At 38.4% G+C, this 14,408-nt stretch overlaps 1 protein-coding gene across 1 annotated transcript in view; it reads left to right on the top strand.

The window, feature by feature from the left end:
• SLC26A7 (solute carrier family 26 (anion exchanger), member 7) overlaps positions 1 to 14,408 on the top strand; it is a 75,715-nt gene that overhangs the window by 10,373 nt on the left and 50,934 nt on the right. The window contains exons 2-3 of the mRNA XM_009324428.1: positions 5,731 to 5,841; positions 10,823 to 10,995. Coding sequence (XP_009322703.1) covers positions 5,731 to 5,841; positions 10,823 to 10,995 — 284 coding nt within the window. The remainder of the gene's footprint in view (positions 1 to 5,730; positions 5,842 to 10,822; positions 10,996 to 14,408) is intronic.

Raw genomic sequence — 14,408 nt, 5'->3', positions numbered from 1 at the left:
TTATTGCTATTATTATTTTATTTCAATTATTAAACTGTTTTTATCTCAACCCACGAGTTTTTCCTCACTTCTACTCTTCCAATTCTCTCCCCCATCCCACCGGGTGGGGGGGAGTGAGCGAGTGGCTGTGTGGTGCTCAGTTGCCAACTGAGGTTAAATCACAACAGTCCTTTTTGGCACCCAACGTGGGGCACGAAGGGTTTGAGATAATAACAGATTAACCGGAGCATATTATGGAATTTATATCTGTTAACAGTTGTGGGTCACAATGTTGGTTTCTCTGTTCTCGATATTGATTTGTCTAACCTGCATCGTGCTCTTTTTTTTGCTGTACCTGTTAGAGATTGGTGTTGTCTTTTGCAGTTTGCTGTGGTCTGCAGTGATTGGTGATGTTTCGCTTGGGAGGTTTATTTTTCAAACACTGACCTTGAGCTAAAGCTGGTATCTGAGTGTCGTACTGAAGCCATTACTGTACTTCGGATAACACTTAGTGGAGACAACTAGCAATTACAGTTCTTCCTCAGAGGTTTTTTATGGAGGAAATACAGAATGGCAGTGTCACTACCTTCTTCTATGATGTTTCCTCCTTCATTACAGTAACTTTTCAGTATTTCAAACGTCCTTGGGTAGTTAAGATACTTCTATTGGTATTTCTTTGGAATATTGTTTCGGTTTTGTCTAAAGTTAATAAGCAATTTAAGAATATCATCCAGAGATCTGCCCCAAGGCTGAATAGTTATGAGTGGCAGGGGGTGTGGGATAGGATGGGCAAGTACCTGGGTCAATGGGCACCCCCAAAGTTTTGGAACTTCACCCCTGAGCAAGTGCAGAATCCTGAAAATTTAGTAGAATATTTGGAAAAAGTGTATATATATATATATATATATATAAAAGTTCATAGAATTCTCTGTATAATAGTTTATAAAATCTCTGTGCTATTCAGATATTGTGTCAAATTCATCCTAAAGAGGCTGAAACATTTAACCTCTGATTATCTCCCAATAGTCATAGCTTTTTTTCCCAGGAGATCCATTAAAAGAAAAGAAAATACTAGATTTTTTTTCTCCTGTCTGTTTTTGGGTGTGTCCAAGCTTTTTTACATACAGAAGGGTCAAGTTATCGCGAATAGAGAATTCATAAATGGGTCACGCAGTCCACTTGTTTCTTCTACCATAATACTTGCATATCCTTTCTTTTGAACATCAAGATACAAGTGTCAGTATGCATAAGTGGCAGAAGAGTGCTTTCTCAAATATACCTTTGATGTAGTTGTCAGATGGTACACTGGGAGAGCTGCATTTCAGATACTGTATGACTAATACAGCTGAGATGCTTAATTCTCACCACACTGAGGGAGACAGTTGCATGGGAAGAAACTGCACTGAAGCATCCTTCAAAAAAGTGAGAATGGTTGCTAACTCAACATTGTGTGGTCTCTGAAAGATTTATGGTACGTTTTGCATAATCTGTCCTCCCATCTTGCTTTTAGATTCTTCATTTGCCTCAGGCTTTGAATGACAGAAGAACTAAGGAATGATTTTAAACTCTTTATATTTTTTCTTTAAATAAGTCAGACAGAAGGTACGATCCACATGTGTGTAGCCCCAGCAAATGGTGCCATTAGGAAACAGAGATCTTGCAAGCATGAACTCTGTGTGTGCACCATTAAGAGAACCGATACTGAGCTTTCCAGGTTTTGGAGGTAAATGACATTATTTCCAGAGGATCATTTTGTGTTAATAGCTCTTAACAAGCCAGTGTCAAAGAATCTTCCAGAACTGTAGGTTTGTATAGGAAAATTTTTATGAAATATAGTATTAAAATTGTTTTCTGTGGTGGTTTATTTTTTCTTCAGTAAAAGTTAGCTATCCTGGAGTTAGAAATTAAAACCTGCGATATGAATCATTGAGTGTCTGATTTGTTGGTTCTCCAAGAGGGATTGATAGGACACTCATTAAATATGTGTTAATTCTACATTTTAGGGCGTCTACAGGAAATACCTTTATTATTACATAATTCAGCTTTGTGAACAAAGGGAGAAATTGTCGTCTTCTGAAGCATCAGAGAGTGACCACAACTGCAGATAGCATTTTCAGTGGGATAAGATGTATTAGTGTCATTTTGGGTTCCCTGAACTTGGGGTTTGACCATCTTAATACAGTCACGTTTAAGAATGAAATGTTACAGTAATTAAAATTCATTTGAATATATATATTACCAGAAAAACTTTGAAATTTATAGCTTTTCAGAGTAAAGAATAAATGATACAAATTTTGAAACTCCTCAGATCAACTATAGACTTACTACTTTTCCTGCTTCTTCATATAAAATTCTGGTTTGGGTATCATATTTGCAAAAGACATGGTATAGCTTTCCTGAGAAGACATGTATGTATCATAAGCTTATTTCCAGATGCAGAAAAATTGTTAACTAGTTGACCATACTCCGATGAGTCATAGCTCTTTCCATGGAAAGTATTTCTTTACTGCTGTAGTTTTTGCACTAGCCTCGTAACAGAAACTATCAACTTAACAAACTGAGACCTTTCTCCTGTGGTAGGACATGGCCTTGTTTCTATTTGTATCAAGCTTGTTATTTTGTAGTTATCTGCATTTGACGGTTACCAACAGTGGTGCAACATCTCTGGCTTTTCAGTGTGGCGTGCCAGAGGACTGTTGTGCATCCGGTGCTAGTCAGAGAGCATGGTTTTCAATGAAACTGTGTTGCAGAATGTTATCTTATGATAAGGAGGTAGTTAAAACAAAGAACCACAATATTAATGTACTGTATCCAAACTTACTGTTCGTTCTTTGTTTGCATTTCTTTCCATGGAATTTATATTCTTATTTGAAAACCTTAATGTCACTGCCATGGAGGTTTCTCCATATTACCAGTGAAGATTATGTGGGATCCTTATTTTATGATCTATTTCTTTTGAGTATTATTACTGTTTGTAATTAAAAAAATTAAAATAATGTTTCCTGTCTTTTGACTAGTTCTTGAACATATGGAATTCATTGTAGCAAAATTTAATAGAAAATTATGAAGTGAGCTGAAATATACTACTGATTATATCTTTAAAAGTATTTGAACCTTTGAACATTATATGCCTGATTAGAAAGCCTGAAGTCTTTACTAATTCTGTTTTATAATGCCCCTCTGCTCTTGCACATGATTGACATGCTTCAGTCATGGGAACAAAAAGCTAACAAACAGAGCCAGGACTAGAGTCAAAGGCTGGTAATTTTAGCTGTGTCCTGACTGCCATGACCTCACCATGAAAAGAATGAGACACCGCTTCTAGAAACTTAATACAAAAAGACCGTGAAAGGGAAAAAGCAAGGGCTGGATTTATGTTTAGATTATCTGCCTGTAAACAAGAGATATTTCTCAGCGGCAAGTCTGTGAGTAGAGCAAAATTCCTGTTGGATGCTGGGGGCTTGCTGGGCAAGGTAACCCCTTTTCGACAGTTTAACAGGACTCATGCCAGATTTCTGTTGGCCAGTTTTTCTGGCCGTAAGGGTTCATTCAGGTTGTGCCTCTTCATTTCAATTATGTTGTTATAATTAAAGTGTGGCTGAAATTACACTGATTTTGCTGGTTCCTTTACTTTTTGGAGAGTAAAATACATTAGCCTTGCATAATGCTTTTTTGCAAGACTGGAATATCTGTGTGGGTGGTAGTCTACTAGTGAATTAATTACAAAGTTTTTGTTTGTTTTTGCTTTAGTTCATAAAATGGTTAAAATGGAAGAGCTTTTCAGTGTTGAACAAACCTTAAAAATCTCTTTCTCCTTTTCTTTAACTTTTTTTTCCCCATGCTTACTTTTATCTGGATAGGGTCATGCAGTTCTCTCCTGTGCTGTTTTTATTCTCCTCAAGCACATCCTTCTGTGTTGCTCTTGGGTCAGAATCTTCTTTTACATCTGTTGATCATGTGAACATGGATATAGAACTATAATTTCAAAGATCTTTCTGGTTCATGATAATGGTGTGCTAAGAGAAAAAAGCAGAAATGATGATCAGTGGATAACGCTAATTAAAAGGCAAAAGAGCAATGAAGTCCATTTCTGTTTGAGAGAAGGCATCAAAGTTTTAAAACCGTGTTTTAAAATATTTCCTTTCCTCCCCAAGTCATAACTGATAGTGCTACTTTGCTGAGTCAGTGTGGATGAAAATGATCCATGTAAGATCCATCTCAGCAAAATCTTCACCGTGACGTTTTTCTAAGAACAGGTGAACTGCTAGGCCTTGTCTGCTTCACAGGGAACTTGACACTTCTGGCCTTTTGGCATTTTATTGCCTCCCCCCACCATGTGCTCTTTGTTACAGACTCAAATGCAAATTGAAGAAGAGAGCTCTTGAATCAAAATGTTTGGAATTGCCACTGAAAGCCTATAAGCAGAGATACCCTTTGGCACTCTCCATATTATTAAAACCCCATACACCAATGTTTCAGGTAAAAAATGCTTTCTGGAGCAGTCAGGAAAGTTTGGTAAGAACAATTAGTCCTACACATTTAATTTTCTTTGGAGATTTCAAATGTACACAGAAGGCAACTCCATTTCATAAATCTGAATCACCTCTGTTGCAGACCATGCATGGTCATTCTCCCACTACACACACATATACACTAGCGTAGACTGGTCGCTCAGGTTGAGGGTGGACTTCAGAAAGGCACCTTGTGTGTTATACAAGCCAGTCTTGTCTTCCCTACTGCACAACAAGGTATTCACCAAGATTTACGGAGCAACTCTGCCAGGCAATTTCTCCTACTCTTAGTTTCTAGGAGAAAAAAACTGTGAAATGGCAGTAGAGGCTGCTGGTCTGAAGCTTAGCCTGTGGAGTCTCTCTCTGCTGACTTGTAAGTCTCTTTATGCTGACTTGTAAGAAGTCAATGCAGACTTAGGTATCTAAAGTTGAACAGCAACCAAAGGTCTGCTTTGCAGGAATGTATCTATTAAAAGATGATTTCTTGGCATATTCTGAGACTTTCTAAGAAAAAGATGGATACTGCCCTCTATAGCTAAACAATGAAGGTACCTAGTAAGTCTGTAAAGTTAAATCCTAACCAGTTCAGTTCATTCTCCATCTCAACATGAAAGTCAAATACTTTCTGTTTCTGGACTGACAGCTTTACATAACAACAACAACAAAAAAGTTAATAGCTAAAGGATTAAAAAACCCAGGCACTTAAAGACAATGAACTCCAGAATACTTTTTTGTTTAAGGAATTAGAAGAAAGCAGGCTGAAGGGCCTCCATCCAAACCAAAATTATAGGTTTTGAACTGTTTGTAAGAAATAACCATCTGACTGCCTGGAGCCCTGGCAGTCTCAAATTCGTGTCTGCGAGGGTGGGGGCAAAATGGTGCTGCCTCCTCCTGTGAGGATTGTCCGTTAAAAAAATGTTTGGAACCACTGATGGAGACAACCTGTAAACATGGTAGCTGGTGCCATGGATTATATCTGCGACCCATTTGTTTCTGCTGGTGACCAAGACCCAGAAGAAAGTGTGAGGATTTTGATGACAGACAATAGATGAAAAACCTTCCACAGTCCTACCTGATCCTCATTGTACAGTAGTTGGCTTATGCTCTAGGTTTTTGTGAATGAAAGTGGGTTTTTTCCTGCTCTTAATAAAATTGTAGATGTTTCCTCATTAAAAAAGAAATTGAATGCAGAACAGTTTTATCTTCATATACTGAAGTAATTCCATTTAACTTTCTATAGGGCTGGCCTTTGCGGTTCTGTCTTCAGTCCATCCAGTTTTTGGTTTATATGGCTCTTTCTTCCCTGTCATTATTTATGCTATATTTGGAATGGGACGTCATGTTGCGACAGGTAAGTATCTATTTGCTAAAAACATGTTCAGAAATAAGGAATTGGAAACTGAACATTTTTTGTTTGTTATAAAATCAATGGAAGGAAAATTATCTAAGACTAAACAGAAATAAGATGTTTTTGTGCTTCTTTTTACAACTATTTTTTGCCAGTTTAAGTATTTTAAAGAGCCTCATTAAGAATATATTGGAGTTACTCCTGCCATTATAATTTCATATTGCATTGACACTTCCTTTGTAAGAGTAGTTCACTAAGGGCTTTTGTATTTTAACTTTACTTTAGAAATCTGTTTCAGGCTAAGATTTTAACAAAGGGCTCAGCCAACAAGATATATACAAACAGGAATGAAAAAGGCTCGACTGCTTCTTAAACCATAGAAAACACGCATTACTTCTCACGTGTCTAAAACACAAACCCTGCATTTCTCAGAAAAAAAGCTTTCTATGCCTATTACCTGCTATGGTATTGAAGCTGGAGATTCTGCCAATGAGTTCAGTACAACTCTTGTCCACTTGCAGAGTGATTAGGTAGGCAGCGAAAGGTGCTCTCTGGCTTCTGTGCTAGTAGTTATGAGTTGCTTGTTTACCCTCAGCAGAGCCAACAGCAGCTGCAAGAGTTGAATGACTTTAATCTCCTAATAGGTAGGTGAATGCTCTGTTTCTGACTCCGAAGAACCCAAGTTCTTTGGGTCTTGCACTTTGGCCACAACAACCCCATGCAACGCTACAGGCTTGGGGAAGAGTGGCTGGAAAGCTGCCTGGCGGAAAAGGACCTGGGGGTGTTGGTTGACAGCCGGCTGAACATGAGCCGGCAGTGTGCCCAGGCAGCCAAGAAGGTCAATGGCATCCTGGCCTGTATCAGAAATAGTGTGGCCAGCAGGAGCAGGGAAGTGATGGTGCCCCTGTACTCGGCACTGGTGAGGCCACACCTCGAACACTTGTTCAGTTTTGGGCCCCTCACTACAAGAAGGACGTCGAGGTGCTGGAGCGTGTCCAGAGAAGGGCAACGAGGCTGGTGAGGGGTCTGGAGAACAAGTCTTATGAGGAGCGGCTGAGGGAACTGGGGTTGTTTAGCCTGGAGAAAAGGAGGCTGAGGGGAGACCTCATCGCTCTCTACAACTACCTGAAAGGAGGTTGTAGCGAGGTGGGTGTTGGTCTCTTCTCCCAAGTAACTGGCGAAAGGATGAGAGGAAATGGCCTCAAGTTGCGCCAGGGGAGGTTTAGATTGGATGTAAGGAAAAATTTCTTTACTGAAAGAGTAGTTAAACATTGGAACAGGCTGCCCAGGGAAGTGGTTGAGTCACCATCCCTGGAAGTATTTAAAAGACGGGTAGATGAGGCGCTTAGGGACTAAAAGACGTGTAGATGAGGCGCTTAGGGACATGGTTTAGTGGACATGGTGGTGTTGGGTTGACGGTTGGACTCGATGATCTTAGAGGTCTTTTCCAACCTTAATGATTCTATGATTCTAAGTTATAGGCCAAAGTTAGAAATAATACTCATGAGACTGAACTACAAGTTCTTTGTTGTGCTGAAGTGGGCACTCGGTGGCCTCTGAAGTTTGCAGGAAGGATGAGACAGGCCCAGTAGTAAAGCGCGGTAGGACTGGGTAAAGGGAAGCAGCCTCTGTGGTCGTCGGAAGATTTAAGCAGGGAGGAGGTATGTTTTCCTTGTGGAGAAGAAAAACAACTGAAACAAGGAAAGATGGTTCTGGGTAATCACACACAAAATGAACTCTGCAGAATCTGATTGCTTGAGTGTATGTACTGACAACTGTTTTACTAAGAAGTTAGCTACATGTTTCAAGCACCGTATTTGTTAAAAAATATTCAGTTAAATTCTTAAAAATTGCTGAACATGCATTGTCTTACAGCAAAAGGAAAGCTGAAAGTTTGTTTTCCCTAAAGGCACAGAAAGTATTTGAGCCTTTTGATGTCTGAGAAGGGTCTGTGGATGCTGTTAGTGACTTGATGCTGTAATGAGTGATGGCATGTACTCAGCTTATGTAAGAAAGAGAAGCATTCAAAAAAAAGTGAAAATTTAGAATTTGGAAAATAATTTTGACACTTGAGTAGAGAAAGATTAGTATAGGGTTTTTGAACTTTTTTTTCATTAAATATATTAAACATGAACCTATATTAAAAATGAATAATTTAGCAGTGTATTGTCAGCAGTTTGTTGGTGTAAGTTTATTAGGAAGACAAGAATGCATCATATGATCATATGTAGGGAAGTAAATAAGTAAGTATCTGGCTGAAATAAACTCTAGTAATGAAAACAGATGATAAAATGGGTAAGCACAAGCAGCTAAGCCTGATGGTTTATCCTTGTGAGGGAATACTGTTCAGAGAATGATTTGCTAGGAGTCCCACAGCTCCATGGCTGCAGATTCTTGCACAGTCCCTGGCGTGGAAACCTCTTGCTTTCACAGGTGTCTATTCCAGAATTTAATCTTAAGAAAAAAAGAAAACAAAACAGTTCTCTTGCTATCATGAAGATTTTTTTAAATAGATGTGTGTGACACATGCTGTTGATCCTTCCAGTAGAAATGTCTCATGCGCTCATCCCACCAGCCTCGGTTAAGGCGTTATGGTGTGCAGGGTGAACTGGAGCTATACAGCCTGCCTCAGATCCCCAAATACTCCATAATTCCTCACATACATCGGTGACAATCTCTTCTCCTACCAGCATTTTCTGTAAGATAACGGGGCTCTCCGTATGTATACAGACTATAAAAGTGTCCTTTGTTAGTGAAGTTAGTTATGTTAATATGAAAAGGAAAATTCAACACTGGCCAAGTTCTGTCAACTTTTACTCACTTGAAATGTCTCTTCTGTGACACAGCTGACCCAATTTGAAAGATTACTCACCTGAGCAACCCTTACACCTTTTCTTTGATATAATTGAACATGGAGGATCCTCTGAAGTAGCTTCACCTGTCATAACACCACACATAGACCTTTGATTTCAGATAGAATTTTATGTAAACTGTTTTCAAATCCAATTTTTTTGGAGAAAAAAAAAGTAAAAAGGAGGGAACAGGTTTAAAAGAAAAAGGGGCAATTTGAAAAGCAAGATGTCTACAAGCATCCTGAATGTTGCTTGAAAAAAACTGTATTTTAGGCCCAGGTAAAATGTGTATCATGATTCAAAAATGAAAATGTGATCAAAAAAACCCCTTCATGGCTCAATGGGAAAATTAAGGGGACTGTCATAGGGAAGAGTTTGGCATTTGAAAAATGGAAAGCTTGACCAAATGAGGTGAGCAGGAAAGCCATGAAATGTGGTAGGTCAAACATATGCAGGAATATTAGAAAGCTAAAAAAAGGAATTTTAAGAGTGCCATGGAGAGGATGATCAAACTGGTAGTTAAAGGTTCTTTAAATACATCAAAATCAGGAAGCTGGGAACAAAACTGGTGGGACACCTTTCTGAGAAGGCCACAGGACTGTCAAGTTACCAGTGTAATTTCATCTGTCAGTAGGGCTCTGGAGGGAATCCTGGGAACTGCAGACCTGTCTTGCACCCCTATTATTACAGACTATAATAAAAAATAAGATCACTGAAAGATATGTGTAATCAGAGTCTGTTGAAGAGGAGTTAATGTGACTCTTGTAAAGGAAAATCCTACCTCCCTAACCTCCTAGAGTACTGTACGAGTGTCAGTAAGCACATAGAAAAAGGAAATACTTTGAATAAGATATCAGAATGGTCAAACAGCTACTGATAAAGTTCTGTTACTAAAGGTTACTAAAGAAACTAAGTTGCCCTTGTGATAGAAGAAAAGTTCTTTTATTAATTATTAACATGTTAAAGGATAAGAAGCAAAAGGTAGGACCTAGTGGTCATTTTTCAGGGTGGAGGTGTCCCTGGTAGGTTACCAAGGCATTCATGCTGGGAGGTTTACTCTGTGAAGGCCAAGGTGAAGGTAGAACTGTGTTCACCATGTCCTGCAATAGTAGAAATAAAGAGAGCTCAATGAATTTGGTGAGAGATCACTTTATAAAACTTACACCTTTTCTTTGATATAATTTATATTATAAGTATATAACTTTATAACTATATAAGTATAGATTAAAGAAAATACTACAGGCAGATGGTGAACTTCTGTAAACTGCTCCCAGAGGATATTGTGGAGGCAGAAAATACAAGCAGGTTCAGAGGTTTGACAAATTCATGAATGCTAGTCCATAATAAAAAACTTAAAGGGTCAGATAAGGATGTGCTTCCCTAACACAAGAGCTATGGATGCTGAGGGATTATGAGGGGAATGGCCTGCAGAAAGTGGCCAGGCTTGTGTGCTTTCCCTGGGTAACACCTACGATGATTGCCACAGCTGGAGGCAGAGTACTGTGCAAGACGGACCATTGGTCTGACATAGTAGGGCATTTCTTATGCTCTTAGAGCTTTGCATGATGTGTTTGTGCTTTTTAATATTGAATTATCATCCTTATCTGTGTGTCATTAAACTTGCTTTACCTCTCTCAGCAAATAAATGTTTCTCTCATAATCTGCCTCCATTTATTAGAGTGTGGGTTGTTGAGTTTTCAAACATACACATCCACTAACTATAATGGGCTAGGTACTCTGTATACAACGTGAATTAATTGGCCTAGAAATTTGAATGGTGAACATTTGGAATCCTCAGACAAAAAGCTGTTTCATCACATCCAAGGTGAGTTAAAAGGATTTCTGATAACTTGAAATCATTCTGAGTTGTTGTGTTTGAACCTTTTCTGTTAACATGTCTAAATGAATATGCTCACAAAAAATTGACATTTAATTCACATGTGCAAAAGGTATTTTACATGAAGAAATGTGTGTTACATAAAAAGATTACCTTAAAAATTGTCCTTAGCATGACAGAAATGCATAAAATGGCACTTTCACTCATAATGTCCAAATTTTGAAAAAGTGACCATGAGTCATGAGTACAGACAGATATAGAATTATTGGTGACTAATGCGTGGCTTTTTTTATAGGAACTTTTGCTTTAACTTCCTTAATATCTGCCAATGCAGTTGAGCGTCTTGTTCCTTCAGTCAGCACTAATTTCACTACAAGCAATAATTCAGGAGTTTTGGGCCTATCGGAGTTTGAAATGCAGAGGATTGGAGTTGCAGCAGCAGTTTCATTTCTAGGAGGAATCATTCAGGTCAGTGGCGAACGCATATTCTGTATGTTACTGTTGCATTGCATTTGTGACAGCTATGACTTTTGTAATACATTATTTTTCACTTCTCTGAGAAAAACTGACCATGGGTCTGGTCCGATGTTCATGAATAATGAAATTAATGTGTTTTAAGAATTTACTGCTCCTTTGTTGAGATGTAGTAATTGTCTGTATACATGCTCCTTGTGTGTTGCAATATGAAGTAAAACCACATTCAGTCAGCTCTAATATAATATTCAGTTGCTGTTGGTGCTCCCTTTCCTTCTCCTTCAGAGACAAAACATGAATCAGGTCCTAGTAAGCACTGACATATTCCTGAGGTTTTTTATTGCTCTTGGCTTGAAAAGAAATACTATACAATATTCAATAATTAAAAACAGTAGGGAAAATGTCTTTAAATTCTCTTTAGAGTTCACACACCCATCGTTAAAGTGAAATAAATCAGTAAAACACATCTTCAAATGATTCTGCAAAGCTTATTCAAATGATCAGAGGTCTTTTAATTTTTTTCTCTTTTCCTATTCCGACCACAAGTGCTGAGTTCCTTTATCCATTGCCAGTTACTTAGGTCTTCAAAGGTGGCTTCCCTCTTTCCTTGTAAATATTAAAATGAAAGACATGTTCCAGCACTCAACATTACAACACCTCCTGGGTACCTGGCCTCCTGAAAGAAGCTTGTACCCCTGTACTTGGTACTTTGGATCCCTCTACTATGCAAAGGATGAGCAAAGGAGCCCTGAATGGGATCTCCAGTGCCTTGCACGCTTATCAGGAACTGGGGCATATGCTTATGTTAGTCGGTAGGAAATATCAAGAAGCATGGTCATTTCTGTTGCATGTTTTTCATTCTTTTATCGGTTACAGAATTATGACTTGTGATAGCAGCATGAGGGAAACCCTACAGACAACACATGGAGTAGAGCTGATGCTGATTGTGCCTGGCTGCTGCATGTGTTGTCCCGTTGCACCAATGTGTGCAACACAACACTGCATCGTGTGCAGGGTGCTTGTAACAGCAGAGTCCTTTGAGCGTGTACAGAGCTCTTCATGTGGGAGTGCTGTGCTCAAAGCCTGACAATCTCCTACATCGTCCCCAGAGAGGCCAAAATAAATGCCTCAAGCAGGAAGTTGGTGCCTGCATTTGATTTAACTTCAAAATCTGATGCAGAATTTTTTTGCTTAGCTGCTGCAGAATCCCATTAGGTGTGTAAATCCTCTAGACCTCTTACTCTTTCGTTCTGAAAAGTTCCGCTTTTTCATATGCCTTCAACCGCACCGGCTGACTTATCTCAGCCTGTACCCTGTTTAAGCCTGATTGGAATGAGAAGAACTAGAAAATCCTCTGCCTGCATCTTCAAAGCAGGTCTGATAGGGAACTGTGCCACCTGTATGGGCTCCTCTCCCAGGTCAGTAATGTCACTTGATTAGAGTCATACTAACACAGCTGGTGCTTGTAGTGCTGCCACTAGTCCTTTATGAGAGTTTAATAGTTATACACCAGATTAAAATACTTGTTTCCTAGAGGAGTGCCTTGAAGCTGCTGATAACGTGATATGCAAGTGAAAGTCTGGATCCAAGGCTGTGACTAAACTTTGCCATCATCGCAGGTGCTGTTAAGCATGGGAATCCACATTTCTCATCATGATTCCAGTCTCCTGGCTAACAGTTGCTGCAATTCCCAGATTAGGTGACAGGCCACATCTTGCTGGTAATGGAGAACTAAGTCAGTGACCTGCTTCTGCTCATCAGATTAAACTAGAAATTGATGAGTAGCCTGGAATAGACGAGGTACTCTGGGACGAGAAGAATAATGATGTGATGCATTTTGAGGCAACAGTTTTCCATTGAAGACATCCTGAAATACAAAAAGAAGTGGAATTGTCAGTGTGGTTGGTAGTTGGGATGGTACTCCTGGGAAGGGGGCAGACCTGGGTTATGGTGTCTACTATAAGACTGTTTCTTTATACTGAAAAAAGTAAAAATGCAGTGCTTTAACCAACCGCTAATTACACAAAACTAACTGATGCTATGACTATCCCATACCTTGGGCAGCTTCCACAGAAAGGATGAAATGTCCCTTCCCAAAACAGCTGGTTCCTTCTTAGAAATAGTAGGTAAAGACCGGAACATCCTTGGCCAGAAAAGCAATTTGATATACTATTTTTCCAGTAGCCTGGCTAAGTACTCTAATCAGCAAATAACGTTAAAGAAAAAAAAGGAAAAAACGTACAAAATAGTGAGTCATTATTTTATTATCACAAGGGAAGAGGTGTGTTTTTGAGATGAACTGCTGTTGGCTGCTTTGTGTTTTGTGAAGACCATAAGTGTGTGTTTGTGTGTGAGGCAAGCTCTGAGCAGGCTTTGTGAATCTCAGTGCCATCTAGACCTAAAATAAATTAGAATTGGTTTCTGATCATCAGACAAGAATAGGTGGAGCTTATAAGATTTGAAACTTGGGGTTTAGCTGCCTAAATTTTTTTCAAGTAATAAATTTCAGATTCCTAAACTGCTTTTTAAATCCAATGTTTGAGGGAGTGTTCATAAAAGAGGGAAGTTATTTAGTTATCTTAAGAGGCATTCTGATGAAGATAACATAGTATTAAAATAGAAAATAAGTAAACATAAAATAAAAACTGTAATTACCAAAACCATTTAATATAATGCATTCACAGAGACTATTTCATGTTTAAAAGCAGAATGGAAGGTATCATGCAGATTTTTCATGTTTGTGTAACTGCTACTCTATAAAGATAAACAGGGCATGGAAAGCTAATCAAGTTAATGGAATTATTCCCTGATATTAAATACCTCAGAGGTATTGTTGGGGAGAGGAAATAACAGAACATAACAGATACCTATGGAAGAATTTTGTAATTAGAATTGGATGATGCCTTTATAGCATCAAAAAATCCTCAAAAAAGCTTTTGGGTAAGGTTTTTTTCCCCCTATTAGTATATTATATGTGCAAGAATGCTTGCATAAATATATGTGTCTAAAAAACCCCTCAACATACTAAACTGACATTTAACATTAAATTTGCTGAATAAATAGAGGAAAGCTGCTCTCAGTTCAAAGTGAGAAAAAAATAATTTTTATTCTACAAAAAAACCTTTATTCTCGTAAGGACCGCAGTGCTACAGCCTTCAGTTGTGCTATTCTTCTGTAAATGAGAAATAGCTGGTTATTGCATTCCAGTCTTCTACATTTTTACTGGTAAGTTTTTCAGCTACTGTATTTTAAAAACTTACATATAATTAGTTGCTGATGTACAATATTGGAAACAAAAAGTGTTTCTGGTTATCAGGAGAACAAATTTACATGGTCTATTATCAGATTGCTTAATAATGAAGGAACACATTTGAATATGAAATTTTTGTAAGGATAATATTCTTGTC

The sequence above is a fragment of the Pygoscelis adeliae genome, unplaced genomic scaffold, assembly GCF_000699105.1.
Source record: "Pygoscelis adeliae isolate BGI_AS28 unplaced genomic scaffold, ASM69910v1 Scaffold145, whole genome shotgun sequence".
Lineage (NCBI taxonomy): Eukaryota > Metazoa > Chordata > Aves > Sphenisciformes > Spheniscidae > Pygoscelis > Pygoscelis adeliae.
The sequence above is the reverse complement of the archived record's forward strand: the minus strand, read 5'-3'. Positions and strand labels throughout refer to the sequence as shown.